At 29.1% G+C, this 21534-nt stretch overlaps 1 protein-coding gene across 2 annotated transcripts in view; it reads left to right on the top strand.

The window, feature by feature from the left end:
* The window catches only part of LOC101240982 (uncharacterized), a 46274-nt gene extending 36490 nt beyond the window's left edge, over positions 1–9784 (top strand). For both annotated transcript variants that reach the window (XM_065804820.1, XM_065804819.1), the window contains exons 14-15: positions 4098–4782; positions 8151–9784. In XM_065804820.1, the coding sequence (XP_065660892.1) occupies positions 4098–4782; positions 8151–9466 (2001 nt within the window). In that variant the 3' untranslated portion in view covers positions 9467–9784. The remainder of the gene's footprint in view (positions 1–4097; positions 4783–8150) is intronic.
* The last annotated feature ends 11750 nt before the right edge of the window (positions 9785–21534 follow it).

Here is a 21534-nt window from a genome sequence, read left to right as displayed (position 1 = left end):
CTTATCATAAGTTTTTCTTATCTTATCATAGGTTTTTGAGTCTTTAATTAACAAACACTTAATCTCTGATCTTGAATCTTATAACTTACTTTCTGATCATCAATATGGATTTTGATCTTCTCGTTCTACTGCTGATTTGTTAACAGTAATAAGCGATAGGTCTTTATTGTGCATTAGATAGAGGTTGGGAGGTTAACACTATTGCTCTCAACTTTTCTAAAGCTTTTGATAAAGTTTAGCATACTGGTCTTCTCCATAAGCTCCTTTCTTATGGTGTATTAGGTAACATCTTTAAGACTATTGAATCCTTCTTTACCAATTGCAGTATAAAGTTGTTCTCGATGGACAGAGCTCATCTTCATTTCCTGTAACTTCAGTGTTTCCTCAAGGTTCTATCTTTGCCCCTATACTTTTTTTAATTTACATTAATGATTTTCCTAGGAATTCTCACATCTAAGGTGGTATTGTACGCTGATGATACTACCATTTATTCTTGTCTTGATAAGAAGCCGACACTCTCTGATTGCTTGGAGGGGGCATATGAGCTTGAAAAGTATCTCACTTCTGTTACAGCTCTTTATCGACTCGACACTTTTTTACTCTGAATTCTATTCCTTATCTCTATAAATCTCAAATTCGTCCTTGTATCGAATACTGTTGCCATCTCTAGAGCAGATCTTCAAATGATGCTCTTTCTCTTTTAGACAAGGTACAAAAATGCCTTGTAAGCATAGTTGGACCTACTCTTGCAGCCAACCTCCAACCATTATCACATCATGGTAATGTTGCTTCTCTTTCGCTTTTCTTCAAATACTACAATGGCCACTGCTCTAACGAGCTAGATTCTATTGTGCCATCTACTAAAACTCATTATTGTGTTACGCGTCATTTAACTAAGTCTGATCCTTTTACTGTGACTGTTCCTAAGTGCTCCAACAATTCTCATTCGTTTCGTTTTTTTCCTCAAACATCAGTTCTTTGGAATTCGCTCCCTTTATCTTGTTTTCCTGATTTATATAATTTGCTATATTTAAAGTTGTCTGTTAATCATTATCTTGCTTGAATAATTTCATCTGGGTGAGGACTATTTGTTTCATTAACTTTTTTACAGTTAAGAAAGTTGATAAGAACTTCCTCTTGTCCACAGCTTCAGCAAACTTTTTCTTTAATAATTTTTCTAAGTGAACATACTTGCATTATAATTTATCTTTTGTTCAATATTCCAGATATTCGAACTTCCTTTTTAATATATATTTTTATATAATATGCATTAAGAACTTCCATTACAATCTCACTGCTTCTAGGAAATTTGTCCAAATTTCTTGTGAAAAATTAGTTTCATTAGGATCAAATTGTTTCTCTGCAGTATCAGGTGTCACATATCTTTGCTTGTGTTTCTGTACATATATTGTAGTTAAGTGGGAGATTTTTAATATTTATGATTAGGATAAAAACATGTTTTTTGAGAACTCCATGCAACACCAAAGGTATACTGGTGAAAAGCACATATTTGTTCATCTTTTTTAAGTCTATTTGAGTTAAGTTCATTCTCTTTCCACACATTTTTGGATTGCATTACCACAAAATAATTTTTTAAACAGATGTGTTATTTAAGGCATTGTTTAATATGGTTTGTGCTATTCAAAAAAATTGTTTCAAAGATATTGTTGTTATTATTAATATATATTATTGCATAAGTAGAAATAATTTAGTGATTTTTTTTCAAAGAGATTTCGCTCAAAATCCTAATGCAGAGTAGTTAAAAAGTATTTTGATGGTAAGAAAAATAAATTGTTTTATGACAATTGCTTACTAACTGGTTTTTCCATAAACGTGATATCGGAGATTCTTCATTGCATATAATTGCCACAAGTTATTTGCTTATGATGTAAATTCAACTAATTCTCTTCTTATGATATATTACATTTTATTATTATTTATTTCAATTGCTATGGTTTCAATATCATGGTCAATAACGTTTATAATCGTTTTATTATGTAAGAACCATCTTGTACATTTGGACATGATTATATTTTTACAAAACTTATCGCCTCTCTCAGGTAATGTGTCATTTTGTAAAAATACTATAATGTATTTTTTTAATATTGAGCCTTAATATATGGATAGGCTTAGATATCATAACTTTTTTATATTTTTAGACATTTTACTTACGTTACTTGCAAATCTTGCAAAAAAACTCGTGTGCAACTCTGAGCAGCTAGAAATAACTCCCATTTAAAATTGACAAAACTGAGTGTTTTTGTACTTTTGAACTATGATAATTAGCCTACCGCACAATTTTTCTCGATTCTTACAAAAAATAGCTCAAATAAATAAATTTAATTAAGATGGGTGCATGTCTGATTATCTGAAGTTAGCAAAGTTGACAGCAATGGTGTTATCTGGTGATGAAAAGTACAAACCAAGAAAGCCTGTATAATTTTTTCTATAAATCACACAACGACTCGAAAAGACTAAGTACTTTTCTTGTATCAAACAAATATAATGGTGGAAGGTCACTTAAAAAAAAAATTATGTGAAGAACTTTTATATTAAAAAATATATATATATAAACTTTTTATATATAATATTTTTATATATAAATCTTTTTCAGACTTTAATTATACATGGTTTTTAAATTTTTCAACATATTAGGCATTTTACTAAACAGAATACAAAATAATGTAAAAATGCTTAAAAAACACATTTTTTGAACTTTTTTTCTTTCCTTTTTTTTTGTTATTAAGGTGCTTACAGAGTACCTCAGAAAAGTATTTAATTAGGAAGTTCACGTCTCTTTCCTAACGAAAGTCGTAAATCTGGCAAAAGACAGCATTGAACTCTTGCCTCTTGGTTCGGGGCCAGAAATCTAACCACTGCCCCATGATTGCTCTAATTTAATATGCCTAACATTGTATATATATTTCCTTCTACTAGATCATATGACAATAAAAAAAAAAAAAATTGTATATTAGAAACACTGCCTAAGTTCATTTGAAAAAAAAGGCAAAAAATGATCTTTAAACCTGTTGAGAGAAGTCATGGAGGGTCCAATCGTCAAAAAATATATTTTAATAGTAATATTAAGTTTCGGACACCATATAGAAAATTTTTACTCACTCTGGTTTATGTTTAATAATGAATTATATGTAAAAAAAGTTAAATTAAAGTAAGAATCGGAAAGAGTTACAACTTTCAAATTTTGAACATTATAGTTTTATGGTCTTATAAAGGTACTTGCACTTGAAGCAATTGTTTTTTTTTAAAAATAGTTGCAAATTGCTGGAATCTAATATATATATATATATATATATATATATATATATATATATATATATATATATATATATATATATATATATATATATATATATATATATATATATATATACATATATATATATATATATATATATATATATATATATATATATATATATATATACAATATGTTTATGTATGTATGTATTTATTTATTACAACAATTGTAATATAAATATATATAGAATAATAGTGAATAAATTTATCGGTTTATGTTAGATTTTTATATGGTTTTATTTCAGTATATATGTATAAATGTATTTATTTATAATTATTGTAATAAGATAGAATGATAGGTTTTTGCTTAAATTGTTTTGTTTTTTTAATATGAGTAAAGCTTTGCATAAGATTTATCATAAGATTATCAATACAGAAAGACCAACATAAAAACATGTTAATTGTTAGAGAAAAGTGGAAAAGAGAACAACAACAAAAAAATTGTCTATATATTTTGAACTACATCTAAAGTTCAATCAATGTTCAAAAACACAATCAATGTTCAAAAAATTGGTATTCATTCCATGGACAAATTTGTTAGATTTCTAGTTTTTTATTATACTGAAACAAAATGATATAAAAATCAAGCAAAATCTGATAAGTTTGTTAGTTTTTTGAACAATTGCAAAAAAAAAGAGAGAAAAAAGCAAAGCAACATTTTTAAAGAATAAAAAAAAGTTGCTTTTTAATTTTTGTTCAATTTTTTAATGTTGTTTTTATAAAATTGTTCAATTTATAAGTAAACATTTATTATATTGATTTTAACATATTTATGTTAGATTAACACTGGTCATGTATCATGTCCTTGTTTTACGACAAACCTAAATACCTCTGGTTATTTTCCTGGACATAATTTTTTGTCTAAAAAAAACTCAAGTGAATTTTTAATGGGAATCACTCCTGGACAAATTCAAACATCAGCCCAGAGAAGACACAGCTTAAAGCATGATAATTTTTTTGTAAATGAATTGAGCATTTTAGAATCAAGAAAATGTTTTTCCATGCCACATGAAACTGATGGTACCTTTTGTTCAAATGAAGTGGTATCAATCAATGAATCAAAGAGAGTTTGTTTTGTAGAAGATTTTAATGATGACTCACAAAAGGATCTTTATTTTAATGAAAATAATGGTGCAACAAATAATTTTACTTCTCTAAAAATACCTTCCACCACCTGTGAAACAAATCAGAAGACTGCAAACAAAAACTCTTCTAAGATTTTAAATAGTGAAGAACATTTTTCAAATGTAGTTTGCTCTCCATCCATAGATTGCAAAGTCAATACTCAGCGTTTGGAGATTAATGCAATCAATGACACTCCAGTTTCTGAAATTGTTATGGAAGAAAAAGAAAATATCACAAGTTCTGAATCTGCGCAAACTCTTGCTCAAGTTTCAATTGAAATATGCTCCCAAACCCCATCATTTGAAAACTCTGCTGGCTGTCATAATAATAATAACATAGGTAATAGTTATTATAATTAGTAATTATAGTAATAATAACAAACAATAGGTAATAATTATTACCTGTTGTTCATTATTAGTAATTATAATAATGTGTCATGGCCTACTATATTCACAGCCATTTGGCCGTGTATAATGTTTTATATATGTAATATGTAATTCTTACCTGTAATATTGTGTGTAATATTTTACATGGGGATATTAAGAGGCTGACTTTTACTGGAAAAAATGGCTTTGCTGAATATTTTAAATAATAAGTAAATTTTTTTAAACTAAATAAACAAATGCTGGCATATTAGAAATTTTGGTTTGATTTTTTTCTTTGCCTCCTTTTAAATGTTTTTAAATTATTATTGGAAACCAAGTCCTTCGGTAGTTTTTGTTTGTTATTAAAAAAATAGACTGACAAGAATTTTCATAATTCCGCAACTTTCATGATTTTTACAAACAAATTTGCTTTTTGGTGCATAATTATGTAACAGATATGTGGATGATATAATAACTGGAATTGATAAAGATGAAATTTCATTCTCAATTAAATCCAAATTAGTAAATACACTACAAACAAGTTCTGCAAGCTGTTTGGATGGAACAAATATTTCATCACATGATAAGAGGGATGGATAAGAGTTATTTTTAAGATCAATGTCTCCAGTTTTTAAATATGCTTTGCAGTTTTCGCATTTAGACCTTTTTGACATTTTTTTTGCAACATAGCCTTCTATAGTTATTGCAATTTCTTGACTTATAATCAAGAGAATTTTTCATAATTTCCTAACTTAAATTATCAAATAGTTTATCAAGTATTGTCAAGGAAGGATGACTAGCTTGTAATGGATTTTCTTCTCAGAAGTTTATATGCTCCTTTAATTTAAATTAAAGAACAATGTAAAAAATTCTTTCTGAATTTAAAACTTCTCTTAGACTTACAAGAAGTCTTCCTCTGCTCATTTGCCTATATTGTGGAACTGTCTCTCGATTGGGTCACTTTGAAAATGAGCTGTCTTCACATAATCATATTCATCATTCAGGAGCTCAACAAGCACTGCTTGAGCATGTAAGCTATAAATGCTGATGCAGCTTGAGCTGTGAGGGTGAATGCAGGTGAATGAGACCACTGATCAATCCAATTAGCTAGAGCTTGGTAAAGTATCATTTTCTTGTCTCTTGACACAATACCATTGCCAATGATATTAGGTAAAAACCTTTGTTTAGATTTAGCAATTGTCCACCAAGTGTTAAAAATATTTGAAATATTTTTTCAATTTGGATAATTGCTTTTTAAAACTGCTATTGTAGTTTCATGTATAATTGCAAAGTGTATAATTGCATAAGCAATTATACACTTTGCTAATGCTAGTGTCATACTTTGTTTATTATTTACAGGATGTTTTTTTACAGGGTGTAATACTTCATATGTAAGCTTAAGAGCTTTTCTTAGTTTATCTTTTAGCCCATTATCATTATGGTAAATCTTGAATAAATCAATCCAACTAATATATCCTGACGGAAAATCAATATTGGTATTTGCATAATGGTATTTAAATCTGGAAAAACATTTTTTTTTTTATTTTTAAGTTATTTCTAAAGTTTTTGACTAAATGCACATTACCATAAAACAATTACGTCTTCTTTCCATGATTCTGTGGGTGATTAATAAAATATTTTGATTCAGACTTGAAAATTGTAACTAATGATGAGAATGCATTTGCATTAATGAAATGATTGTCTGTCACTAACGATGTATATTGTAGAAGTAATGCATATCGAATCATCTCTGCAGAATATGTTAGCTTGCCTTGTGGCTGATAAAGCTCTCTATCTTTAATTTCATTTAAAAATATGTCATGATTTTCTTATGTGTAATTTCTCATATAAGAAAGAAAATTTTCTAGCATACTAATTTTATCAAGTTTTGCATAATGTCGATATCAAACTTCATTAACTGTTATTGATTCTAATGTTGTTGAAAAAAATGTCTGTTCGTTAAGTACAATATTATAAAATGCAACACTATTTTAAAATTGTTTAAATTGAAACCGTGGTGCTACTGCTTCATGTAAATTACACTTGTACTTGTATCATTTTTCTTTTGTTGGAGTGTTTTGTTGTTCTGTTTTATTGGAGTCCAATTTAAACGATTAACAAATCGTATCTAAAGTTGATTTATGTTTTGGTCTGTTGAAAAGATGCAATTTGTTTGTGTTTGTTCCTTAATTATTCCAATGTAAATTTTGGGGCAACACATTTGTTGACCATTTTTATTATAATTTCTTTAAAAGTTAGTAAATTCATAAAGAAGAATGGTTTTAAAAATAATACTTTAGCGTTTTTTATGTCAAAAACTTTTAAAACCATGAATATAGTAGGCTAACATATATAGTTACCGTATAATGTGTGTATTATATATATATATATATATATATATATATATATATATATATATATATATATATATATATATATATATATGTATGTATGTGTGTGTGTATGTATGTGTGTATGTGTGTATGTATATATATATATCAGGGGCAAATCTAGCATTTTTTGAGCTAACTTCCAGACATTGAACAAACTCCAAAAATTTATGTTTATACTTATTTCAAATAAGTATGCTTTGCAAAAAAATCGTGATGATTAGAGCCTGGAAACAAAAAAGCCCTGAGCCTTTTGTCCACGGCTGCCCCGGACGTGGGGGCGACGAGTTGATAAAATATTTTATGTACTATTCTGTAATAAATTTATATTCATCGATAAATTTTAAATTTCATACAAAAATTATATAGTCATAAAAATTATATAGTCATTTCATACAAACTTTATATAGTCATAATTTTTGAACGCTAGAGCGTTCAAAAATTATGACTATATAAGGTTTGCACCCTCCTCGATTTGGAGGGGGTACAAATTCTATAAGGTCACATCTTTTGAACGCTAAGAGATTATTGTTTAAAATTTATCTTTGAATATAAATTTATTACAGAATAGTACATAAAATATTTTATCAACATGTTGTTCTCACGTTTGGGGTAGTTGTGGCCAAAGTTTTAGGGCTTTTCTAGGTTAGCTAATATCAAAAAATGCTTGATATTGATATATATATATATATATATATATATATATATATATATATATATATATATATATATATATATATATATATATATATATACATATATATATATATATATATATATATATATATATATATATATATATATATATATACATACATATATATATATGTATTTATGTGTGTGTGTGTATATATGTGTGTATATGTATATATATATATATATATATATATATATATATATATATATATATATATATATATATATATATATATATATATATATTCTTTGTTAGCTATTGAAATTAAAGAGGAAGCACCGCTTCTTATAGAAAAGAAATTCAATCTACAGACTTTTTCTCAGTGCAAAAGATGCGAGAGTTGCTCCGTGAGCCCGTTATGTGTGAAGAATCCACAAAAAATGAAAGTAATTTTACACGAAAATTCTCAATCTGACTATCCGCGCCATTCTTATCTGTGTTTATCAGGAACTCATTTACACTATACAAAAGGACATTGGTTACCCTGTGATGGTTCATCGATTTCTCTAAGCAGTGAGAACATCGATCGTAAAAAGTTAAACTTTGAGTTAGGCAACGGAATAATATGTAAATGGGTTCAAGAAACACGACGTTCCTTTCAATGGAAAGTAGTTAAAGTGACAGAAAATGACATAAATTCGAAATCAAAGGATCTTTACAAACATGACAACAACTTTTTAAGTGAATGTAACCCCTGCAACGTCTCAAAAAATATTGCTGATGAATCTACAACAGCTGATGAGTCTACATTGACCAATACTGATACTAATTATCCGCTGGAGAAATCTATAGAAGAAGCATTTCAGTATAGACAAATGGATATTAAAAAACAAAAATATAATTTTTTGGAGTATCCTATAAACAGTATATCAATGAACAACAAATATATCTATTCAAAACACCGAAGCCCTCATCATTTTATTAAGTCAGTAATTAAAGAAGTTTTAAGCATTTGTGAAGTGTTTGACCCTTTTTTAGATTCTGAACGGCGAATAATTGGGAATGATTCATTAACACCTCGAATAGGGTGGATGATACGGAAAGATTTATGTACTGCTTTGGAACGTTTTTTAACAGTTGGTTTTAGTGTTAAAAGTCATTTTCTGAAAACCATGTTTTCTCAAAACAATCCATCATTGGCGTTATGGCGTTATATTTGGGAAGTTTCAGTGGGCAATGACATTTTTATTTCGATTATTAAAAAAATTGAAGCAAATCCGAATTGTAAGGATAGTGACGCTCGTTTTAGAGCATTTGTTTGTCAACTCCTTGTCCAAAATTGTAACCAAACAAAAAACAAACTTTTAAATGTGTGGTTGGAGAAAATACCATTAATGGAAGCCGTTATTGAAAAGTATTTTGATTCAAGTTCATTTTGGCGCCATGTGCATTGCGATGAGTTTAAAATCTCATTCAAAACATTGATTGAAACAACAACAAAATTGAATGACTATCCATTCCAACTTAGTTTAGATTTTGAAACTAAAAACTATCGATCAGTACGATCTGCAAGTTTTCCAGACAGTTACCACGAAAAAAATCAAAAATCTTACCTAATTTCAATTGAATGATGCTTTTTAGTGTCTTTTTTTCTAGTACTTTTTAAAATACTTTTTTTTTTGTAAATATGTTTTTCAGTATTGATATTTTAGCATTGAAACTACCTTATTGTACATATATAAATATATATTTTTTTGTTATAATAGTTATTGTTTTTTACTTCATTTTTTACTTCAGTTTTTTTTTTCACTTCATTGTGTTGTATATACTTTTTAATATAGTTTCTACGCTTGTATATTGTTACACTCATATATATTAGGTATAGTTTCTAGTTTTGTAAAAAAAAAAGAAAGAAAAAGTTAAGTAAAAAAATATTAATATTATAAAAATATTTCTTTCGTAAACTTGGAAACTTAAAATTTAAGTAAAATTTAAAATAATTACGGAGTACAGTGATCCAGAATATCTTAAAACATAAAACGCGTTCATAATAAAACGTGTTTTATCGTCAGTATGAACGGGGTTTTAGTATCAATTTATCTATTGTTTTCTACACTTTCCGTCTATCATAATGGCATCACTATATTATTACTATTGTTAATATTGCTTTTAATATATAAATATATATATATATATATATATATATATATATATATATATATATATATATATATATACATACATACATATATATATATATATGTATATATATATATATATATATATATATATATATATATATATATATATATATATATATATATATATATATATATATATATACTGTTATAAAGATCAGCTGCTCATAATTATTATAAAAATTACTTATAAATGCAAAGTATTCATGCTGGCAACACACTAAACAGTCTTGCGTTGCGTAGGTAATGGCGTATTTATCAAATAATAGGAAAACATATATACTCTATATACGTTAAAATGATGTTTAATTCAATCATTGTCTTAGAGTATAGCTACGACATCACTTGCTACAACTAGTGCAACTTTTAATAAACGACGGCAAGTCTGAACAAATGGTTGCAGGATGTTTAAAGAAGACTAAGACAACTGTTTATGATTTGGTTCAGCGTATCAAGTCAAAAGATGACATCAATCCAGAAAAATCGTGACTTGGTACGCCGTTTGCTGTGAAGGGCATACAGATTTCAAGCTCGCAAATTCTTACTCATCTTCTTCCTAGTGTGAACGTAAGTGCACGCACATGTTTTCAGATGAAACACAAATTAGGTAGTTAGCAGCACATCAAGTCGATGTTTATCGGCGTACGTACTCGCTTTCTGTAACACCCTTACCTCGTTTATACATATCCGTACCATTCACGTCCCTATGTGAATGTTTAACGACTACCAAACTCGCGCTTCGTTCCTCAATACGTCGCACCTTCTGTTAAGCTATGTCCAGCAATTATGAATTGGGTTGCAATCACTGCTACCGGTCCACTATGCGTCACTCAGCGGAAATAGCATTTTATTTACATTTCTTGAAAAGTTTTCCAATTTTAACTTTGTTAATTTTTTTTTCTGAATTAGGTTATTAGTTCCTAATTACAACCAAACGATTTAAAAAATTTTTAATTGATAAACAGAAATGAAGAAAACCTATCTACTTATAAACAATATAAAAATCTTTACGAAAAAATCAGAAAACATTCGAAAAAAGTTTATTATTCTAAATTACTTCAAAAAACAAATGGAGATACCAAAAAAACATGGAACATCATGAAAGAAATAATCGGAAAAAAGTATATAAAAACAAACAGCTTACCAGATAGAATTATTATAAATGAAACAGAACACAACGATAAGAACTCTATTGCCGAACAATTCATCAATTTCTTCGCAAATATTGGCCCTAACATGGCGTCTAAAATTCAAACCGCAAATAACTCCTTTGAAAATTATTTTACTGATCTAAATAGCGAACTAACTTTCAACGGATTAAGCTATAAAGAACTCGAAAATGCAAAAAACTCTTTAAAAATCAACAAAGCACCAGGAATTGATGAAATTTGTTGCAATATTGTAATGAGTATCTTTTCGATAATAAAGAAACCCCTCTTCGAAATATTTAAATCTTCAATTACAACAGGAACCGTTCCAGAGAAATTAAAAATTGCAAAAATTGTACCAATATATAAAACTGGAGAACCATACCTACTAAACAATTATAGACCAATCTCAATTCTTCCTGTATTCTCAAATACCAATATATAACAAACAACAACATCTTAAATACAAAACAATTCGGCTTTCAAAAGCAACATGCAACCGAACATGCAATCGTAGATCTTGTAAATAGCATCAATTACTCGTTTGTTAATAAAGAATTTGTTCTAGGAATCTTTATAGATTTATCGAAAGCATTCGATACTGTTGATCATGCTATCCTGCTCAAAAAATTGGAAAAATATGGCGTAAAAAATGTTGCATTACTCTGGTTTAAATTTTTTTTTGCTAAACAGACAGCAATGTGTTAATACTGATGAAAATATCTGTTCAAAATTGCTTAAGATTAAATGTGGCGTTCCCCAAGGTTCCATTCTAGCTCTTCTATTGTTCTTAATATACATTAACGATCTTCCGAAAGTCTTAAACAAACTTGATGTAATAATGTTTGCAGATGATACTAATTTATTTTATTCATCTCATTCTATTAAAGAACTCTTTGAAACAACGAATATCGAACTTGAAAAATTTAATATCTGGCTAAAATCTAATAAATTTAAACACAGAAAAAACCAATTACATTTTATTCCATCCCAACCAAAAAAGAAAAAAAAAAACCTAATATATTACAATTGCTAAAAATGGAAAACAAAAATATTGAAAGAACCTCAATAACAAAATTTCTAGGTTTACTAATTGACGAAAATATTTCATGGAAAGCATACATTGACTATTTAAATACTAAAACAACCAAAAACATTGACGTGCTATACAAAGCTAGACCAATGTTATCCCAAGAAAATCTAAAACATCTTTATTTCTCATTTATACAGACCTAATATACATATGGTAATATAGCATGGGCAAGTACCAATAAATCCAATTTGAAATCACTTTATCGACGTCAAAAACATGCCGTTAGAATTGTCTATAAAAAAGACAAATTCACTCATGCTGAACCTTTGTTAAAACTCCTTAATGCACTAAACGTCTATAGAATAAACATTTATCAAAACTTATTGTTTATGCTGAAATATAAACTCGGGCTTGTACCGTCACATTTCTCAAATGATTTCTTTAATAGCAATAGAATTAGATATGACACTCGAGAAGTATGAAACTTTAATATACCGTTTAGAAAAACAAAACTATCGCGATTCACAATTTCATATCGCGGTCCCTATATCTATAATAAACTGATATCCAGAAATGCCATAATTACAAAATTAGATAACCTAAATTGTTTGAAAATCTTACTAAAAAAATTCGTTTTTAAATATAAACAATTATATGAACTTACACTAAACTAATACTGAAACTAGAGCCAAAATTAACGTTGAAACGAAAATCCCAAAAAACTCCAATAACAAATATTAATATAAAAAATATATAAATCAAAAATAATTTTATTTATGCCTAATCATATATTTATGTGTACAAAATCTAGCATTTATCAATTATTTATTACCTTACATTTTATTATATGTGAATCCAATATAAAATGAACTACCATTATATTTTGTGAAACTAGAAACATGTAAAAACAAAAATACAAAAAATACTACTAGTACAAGCGGTTTCTAGATGGCAAGACCATCTGGTCTTCTGCAAGTTTCCCACGTTCTTTTAATAATAATGATACCCTGCAGTTATATCTTTTGTATTCTATAAAGTTGTGAGATTTTATTTTTTCTCTTACCATTATATATTTTATAAACAGTGTAAATTTGTATCAGTTATATAGATAGAATCACAACATTGTAAAGATAAAAGAACAAAAAAAAAAAGTGTAACTTCTTTATTTTCTAGTGCTGGTAAAGCCACTCCTGAAAATGGAAAACCTGTTTGTGGCCCTGGAAGCCTGGACTGCTGTCATGTGACTGCAGCTGATATATTGCAATATCAATAATAGGATAAAAAACATTTACTATAAACAAAAACTCACTACCATGAATCCTATGATCTTGTTGCAAGTCATCATGAAATAATCTGGCAATTCTATTCTAGATGTTTGCAAAAGTATTAGTAGTGTTCCAGTTTCCTGTTAGTGTTTTTGAAGTTAAAATTATGCTCTCCCATGAATTACGAGTAAATTGAAATTGCGTTTGGGCCTTTTAGAGTAAAATAGTTGCACGAGAAAGATCTATTTGTTTTCTGAAATTTGACAAAAGCCTTATTAATTGCACAAAGTAATCTTTTCCAAACAACAATGAATACAATAAATTCAAACTTTCCAATAGATTCCAAAGACCAATGGCATCGTTCTTCTCTGTTTTGTTTAGACTTTCACATAAGTATAAGATATTCGCATAAGTACTTTAAGAATGTTAACATATTTTAACAGCATATAATAACCTCTTTTTTACAGAACGGACATGAGAAGACCACCTTGTTGGACAAAGTTTTTTTAATTTTATTGCTATTATATGCTATGATGAGAAAACCAGCTTTGATCGCCTTTTCAAACTGGACTCAAAAAATTTGAAAATCTGACTAATTGTTTCAAAGAAAGTTCTTTAACAAATTTAAAAACGACTAAAGTACCAAAAACTATAAAACACAAAAAACCATTGTCATCACCAAATTCTTTAAATCTATCATTTACTAATATTCGTGTTCTTTGAAGTTTTTCGATGTTATTTCTGATCAAATTGACCAACCATCATTACTGTGATGATTGGTCAATTTGATCAGAAATAAGATAGGCAACGTACGTAAATTTGCCATGCAATTCAGGATTGCCAACAAATTGTTTTAATTTTGAAAGGGGGACGTAGGGGGTATAATTTTAGGCATAAGAAGTATTTACAGAACTGGACAGAGTCGGGCAAAGACTCTGTCCAAATTTTAAAATTTTTTAAAATTTGGTCAATTTTGAAAACGATCTGGCGTTTCTTTACTCTCTGCGACTTTCCCTTATTATTAATCTATATTATTTATAAATTAATTATATTAAATTAATTTTTCCCTTATTAGTTAATCCCTTTACACTGAGTTTTTTTTTTAAGAATAATCTTGCTGCAAATTTCCTCCAAATTTATAGAACTGGAATCAACATATTAAATAGTTTAGCCTTAAACAATACAAATATTTTAATATTTTTCAATTTCTATAATTTAATTTCTATCCTGGCTCCTTTAATGGGACGAAATGTAATAATTTAGTGCATCAGAAAGAAATTATTCCTAGTATACTTTCTTAAGGTTTGAATACTAAGTCCTAAAAATTGAGTTTGTTTTTAAAAATTAGTATTTTTGAATTATTTTGCATTTTCAAGCATTTCTGACCACTGTAAACCACTTTCTCTTAATCCTTCAGTCAATATCATTGTTGTTGGTGACTTAACTGCTCATCACACAGAATGGCTTGGTTCTAGTGTCAGTGACTCTGCAGGTGTTAAGGCCCTTAACTTTAGTCTTTCTCAATCTCTATCATCTATAGCCAACTTTCCAACTCGCTTCCCTGACAATTTCAATCATTTACTTTCTCTACTCAACTTATATCTTGTTTCTGATTCTAGTCAGTGCTCAGTTTCACCATATTCACCCTTAGGTGCTACTGATCACAGCTTTTCACCTTATTTAAAGACAAACCTGAATTGTTTTGCTAAGAATCTCTTATCAATATCATCTCTTGATTCCACTTGTCGCGTTCTGCGAGATATAGCCAATAAACAAGTTAGTCCATTGTCTGAAGTTTGTATCACTCCAACTTCTGTATCTAGAGTAATTTTCTGCTTAGACTCTACTTCCACTTGTGGTCCGGACAACATACCTGTAATAGTCTTGCAGATGTGTTCTCCGGAGCTTTCGTCTATGCTTTCGAAACTATTTAACAAGTGCCAATCTGAGTCTTGTTTTCCAGCCTGCTGGAAAGCGGCAACTGTTATTCATATTTTCAAAAACTCTGGAGAGCAATCTGACTTGTTGAACTACCATGCCATTAGTCCTATCATAAGCAAGGTTTTTGACTCTTAATTAACAAACTCTTAACTTTTCATCTTAAAACTTTCTGATCATCAATATTGATTTCAATCTTCTGCTTTTACTACTGGTTTTTTAACGGCAATAACCAATAGGTTCTATCGTAGGGGAGACCGGGGCTAGTTGGCTCGGTTTTTACTCTATGAGCTCTGTTGCCCTAACAGTGCATTTTTTTTAAAATATTAAAATGTAGTCTTAAAGAGTATGGATTAGGGTAACTTTTAAAATTTGCATTCATTTACAAAAACAAATTCTTTGGGCCTTTCCGGGCCCTCAAAAAAAAAAAAAATTGCGCCAACTTATCCCACGGGGTAAGTTGGCGCAAACTATAAAAATGATTATTAATGCACCATTAAGTGCAAAATTGATAGAAATTTTTTTACTATTAATTTTTGCAACAATTTTATCCCAAAATTTAATATTACTTTTAGTTGGTACCATATATTTGTCCGTATAAAAGCCAAACAGTAGCCCACTTTTTATCTATGAAAAAAAAACTAAAAAAAAATTTTTTTTTAATTTTTTTGTAAGCATAAATTTTTAATATTGTTAAAAATTAAAAAAAAATAATAATAATAACTTTATGAAAATATTTATTTTTCTCCATAGTAAATGCTATGAGTCAACTTATCCCGTGAAAAATTTGTCAACTTACCCTGAAAGCTTTTTTTTTAATAAACAGTCTATAGATCCTGAAAAACGGCAGCTTTGAAAAAAAAGTCTGACTGGATATAGTAAACCAATTGTGACTGGAGCTTTTATAATAATTTTTTTTTCATACGACTAACTATTTTCTTTGTAAAGTAAAAAGGAAGCGATGTTCTAAAAGTTACGTTTTTATCCAAAAAACGCATAAATCTCCATCTCTCCCATGCGCATGCGCGAATCCTGACAATACTACAGTGAATGATGAAATGGTCAATAAGGAAGTTTCTGTGTAATTTTTGTCATTTTCTGATGAAATACTCTAAAGATAAACGCAGTTCGTCAACTTACCCCTGCGGCCAACTAGCCCCGGTCTCCCCTACATTAGATAGATGTGGAGAGGTTGAGGTTATTGCTCTCAACATTTCTAAAGATTTTGATAAAGTTTGGCATGCTGGTCCACTCCATAAGCTTTCTTCTTACGGAGTATTAGGTAACATCTTTAAGATTATTGAATCCTTCAATTCCAATTGTATAAAAATAATAGTATAAAAGTAGTCCTCAATGAACAGCACTCTATTTCATATCCTGTAACTTCGGGGGTTCCTCAAGGTTCTATCCTTGGCCCTATTTTCTTTTAAATTTTCATTAATGATCTTCCAGATATTCTCATATCTAAGGTGGTATTTTATACTGATGATACTACTATTTCTTCTTGTCTTGATAAGAAGCCAACACTCTCTAATTGCTTGGAGGGGGCATTTGAGCTTGAAAAGGATCTCACTTATGCTATAGCATGTGGGTCACAGTGGCTGGTGAACTTTAATTTAGATAAAACCCAATTTTTTTTAGCCAATTGTTACCAAAATAACTTAGATCTTTCTATATTTATGAATGGTGATGTACTCGACGAGTCATCTACCCTTCATCTTTTAGGATTAACTCTTTTTTATTTTTTATTTTTTTTATTTTTATTTTTTTATTTTATTTTTATGAAAAACTAAAGGTCTTGCTATAGAAGTTTAAATTCTTTTCATTATATTTCCTAATTAAGAATTCTTAATCGCAATAATTAAAAACATTTATATATAGTTTCAAATATCATTTTTGTTTGTTTCTTTCTTTTACATTTTTGCTTTGTGTTCAATTATATTTGAAAATAAGTTTTAGAATTTATTATCTCTATTTTTTTGTCTTTTTTTTTGTTTTTTGTTTGTTTTTTGTTTTTGTTTTTGTTTAAAAAAAAAAAAAAAAAAAAAAAAAATTTTTCTTTTTTTTTTCTTTTTATATTTGATAACTTTTTTAATGACAAGATTTAATAGCTATATTATTTACGGATTATTAGGAGCTTGGCGATAAGACTATTTTGTCTTCTTCTTGCCCCCGCCATGTGTATATTTTACCAATACGAGAGTTGTAATTATTTTAAACGGCAAACTTATAACTTTAAAAAAAAAAAAAAACTCTTACTTCCTATCTTTCTTGGAAACCATATATCAAGTCGATTGCAAAATAAGCATCTGTTGCCTGTAGACATCAACAGTCTCTAAAATCAGTATATCAAATATTTGTTCTTTATTATATACTTTTGTTCGTTATCTTTTTTTACCTTATCCTTGTATATTTATTCAGATTTGTGTTATTACGTGCAGGGGCGTTGCGTGAGAAAATTCCAGGGGGGGGGGGAGGGTTAAGAGACCTTGTTTTTCCCAACTGCTTCACATAGTTTTCACAACTATTTTTTATAATTCAAGAATTCAAGAAATCAATTTCTGTCCTATTTACAAAATCTACTGATTGTTTTACTACACTGCACTCACTCTCATGAATTGCCAATTATCAGTATTTATTAACTTCTATTAACAAAACATGGCTTCCTTTACATATATACAAAATATTGAATTCAAAAAACGTCTAAAAGTTTTATCCATTCATAGTGAAATTGTATCAGTCCAAAAAAACACAATTTACAAATCCAATAAACTTTACAAACCATTCTGGCAGCATATATAGCAGTTTAAAATTTTACGGAAATGGATACAAAGGAATATGGAAAATATTATTTTATTACAAAACTTATACGCACAATATTTTATCATCAGTCTATCATTTTTTGTCTACTGTTTGATTTTAATATGACGTTTCTTCAATTGAACCCATCGTTTAACAAGATGTTCGGGGTTAACTCCTTTACAAAGTTCTTTTTCGCACTTCAGTAGCATAAGACTATCCAATCTCTTGTCACTCATTGTTGTTCTCAGATGTGATTTTACAATCTTGAGTTGGCTGAAAGAACGCTCATTTGATGCTACACCATAAGCAGCTGTGATTACAAAAATTCATAGTTTATGGGCTTGTTTCAGTATATCCTTTAACTTCACAACATGGTACAAAATGTCTTTCAGCGTCTTGGCTAGTATTCTTGATGACTTGAAATCTTCATCACCTTCTTCATAACAGATATCTATAAAAATTTCCATCTGGCCTTTCAGCACATGAACGTCTGGAATATGATCCTTGTATCCAGGAGGAAAAAGTTTGTTTGCTTTTGTTAAGTTTTCAATACTCAAATTATCTTTATTTAACGGAAAACTAAAAACTTTGGTGATAGGGGCAAATATTTCCTTTAATGCTGCCGAGTTTTCGGTTAAACCCATGGCTAGAGAGTGTATGACCTCTTTGAATTCTTTCCGGTAAAAAGCTTTCATCTCCATTGCTATTAATCTATGGTGTCGTTCGTAATCGTTTTCTGCATCAATGTGTAATTTCCTAGAAAATATTACTGCACTTTCAATCAAATTATTCATGGCATCTGTATCGTTACTGATATTTTGTATGTACTTAGCAGTACTTTCAATTACATTAATACTGTCAATGACATTGAAGTTTGGACTTTCTAAGATTTCAGTCAATATTTTTATCTTCTCAATGATATTCTTCATAAAGAAAAGAGTACTAATGAAATCAAAAGTTGTTACTTTTTTCAGAAGTCCCATTGCCTTAGTTCTCGTGTTAGTATCAAAAATCTTATTATTTTAGATGATCTGAAGAAGATCAATAACCCTTTCTAAATACTGATTTAAAGCCTTAACAGATTTTGCTTGTGCGGTCTATCTTGTTCTAGACAGGTTTACAAGCTGTATTGCACAGTCAATGTCTTCAAGTTTTACTTTTAAATGACTAAATCTTTTTGTGCTCGATGTGAAGAAAACATGCAACTGTTCGAAGACATTAAACAATTCTTGTATTAAAGTATTAACATTGCAGGCATGTTCAAGAGCAGTGTTTGTTCTGTGGTCTTGGCAAGGTATGTAGGGTACATTATGGCCAACTTCTTCTATTATATACTTTTGTACTCCCTTAAATTATCCAGACATTGAACTCACATAGTCATACGACTGAAAAGCCATTTTGATGTTTCAATGCCTTCTTTATGTAAAGAAGATAAAATTAGCTCAGCCATCCCTTTTCCAGTCTTATCAGTGCATTCGACGGATTTCAAAGGCCTTTCCTGAATCTCACCGTTTTGACTGGTTGTTCTCACAGCAATACTCATTATGTCCTTATGTGACATATCGGGAGTAGTGTCGGCCATCACGGAAAAAAAAATGGAGCTGTTAATTTCATCAATGATCTTACTCTTTAATTCAGTTGCAATTAAACTAATCATTTCATTTTGAGACGATGGACTCGTGTATGTAACTCTATATGGACGAAAGGCTCTATCTTAAATCCAGGCTTTTAGTGTGGGATTGTGGCGAGAGATTAGATTCACAACTGCAACAAAGTTACCTTGATTAGCACTGTCTGATTCCCTAAACGCTAGCCCTTGGCATCCCAAAGTCTTGCATTTATCGATAAGAATTTTGACAGTTTTTCAATTCTGCACCTCCATTTTTTGCTCTTCTATTAGAGCAAGTCTATTGGATTTTTGAACTTGCGTCCTGTTCAAATTTTTTATCAGAAGATGTTGTTTCTTCTTCTATGGATATACCACACGTTGAAGTTGATGTTTCAATTATTATCAAGTCTAACTTTGTATGCTTACTACTTTGTATTTCATCATCCACTTCGACATCGTTACCAGCATTCGAAGGTTCTATTTTTCATTTTTTTGAAGCTAAGGAGGCTATAAAAGAATTCTCTGGGGCTCCCACCGTTTTTATATGAACCTTTCTACCAAACCACCATGAACGGATCTTTCATGACTGGTTTTATAGTCGTTATTAAATACTACTTTGCATACGCAACATAATAATATATATCTTTTGCTTTTCATAGTTAGTGCTGGAAAACAAACGAAGATGCTGTAATTTACCGTAATATTTAAATGATTTAATGTTTATAAAAGTTATCACTCTTAACAAATGTGTTAAGATATAAGAGTCTTAGTAGAATAAGACTAATAATTCTATTATATATTCTTAACAGGCCTATTACTCCTGCAAACCTAATTCTGATCCTACTTTAGTATACTGATAATTGGAAGTAATAACAGGCACAAAACGTTCATATCAGAGTTTAGCATTTATTTTCTTATACTTTCTGATAAAAGCTTTATATAAAATTACTATATTAAAAAATGAATCATATCATTTTAAATGCTATCATATCTTTTATACAAAGACAGAAATGTTAAAATCAATTCATGGAAATAAATATTCACGTTTCAAAGTAGAATGTATGAAAAAAAATGAATAACTGCTTTTAGTCAAACATAAACTTGCAGCTGCCATTTTTATTGTTGATAACAAAAAAAAGAAGCGCGAAAAAAAACTTAAAGCTGTAGAATAGAGCCTTAAGCCGTTTAATAAACGTAAAGTTTATTTGTCCAAGTCAAAAAAGACTTAGATCTTTGATGGATTTTCGCAAAAATTTTGATTTTATTTAACTAGAAAATATTTTTTGATTTTATCACCGATTTCCCAACTGCCCCAACTCGTGGCAAGAAAATTCCCAACTTTTCTATTTTTTAGATTCTGGGAGGGGGAGATTCCCCCCCTACCCCCTCCAAGGCGACGCCCCTGATTACGTGTGAATGAGACTGCATATTTGTGAGAAGCAAAAGAGCGCGACAAAAAAAAAAAAAAAAAAATTTTCACAAAATTACGTATTAGCGTGTTTTTATAACAAATGTATTCTTGGTTTGTATGTACTGAACTATACCACTAGATAAGTTTAGACATCACAATCGCATAAGGTTTTTAGTTTCTTTTTTGTTTTTATCTAGTTTTCTTGATCTGACGTCGCTAAGTTAGTTAGTTGTGGTTTGCACTATACAGTGTTCACTAACGTTCGTTAGGTCGTTTTGTCAACAATATTGTTTTT

The sequence above is a fragment of the Hydra vulgaris genome, chromosome 09 (assembly GCF_038396675.1).
Source record: "Hydra vulgaris chromosome 09, alternate assembly HydraT2T_AEP".
NCBI classification, from domain to species: domain Eukaryota; kingdom Metazoa; phylum Cnidaria; class Hydrozoa; order Anthoathecata; family Hydridae; genus Hydra; species Hydra vulgaris.
This window is presented reverse-complemented; position numbering and strand designations above follow the sequence as displayed.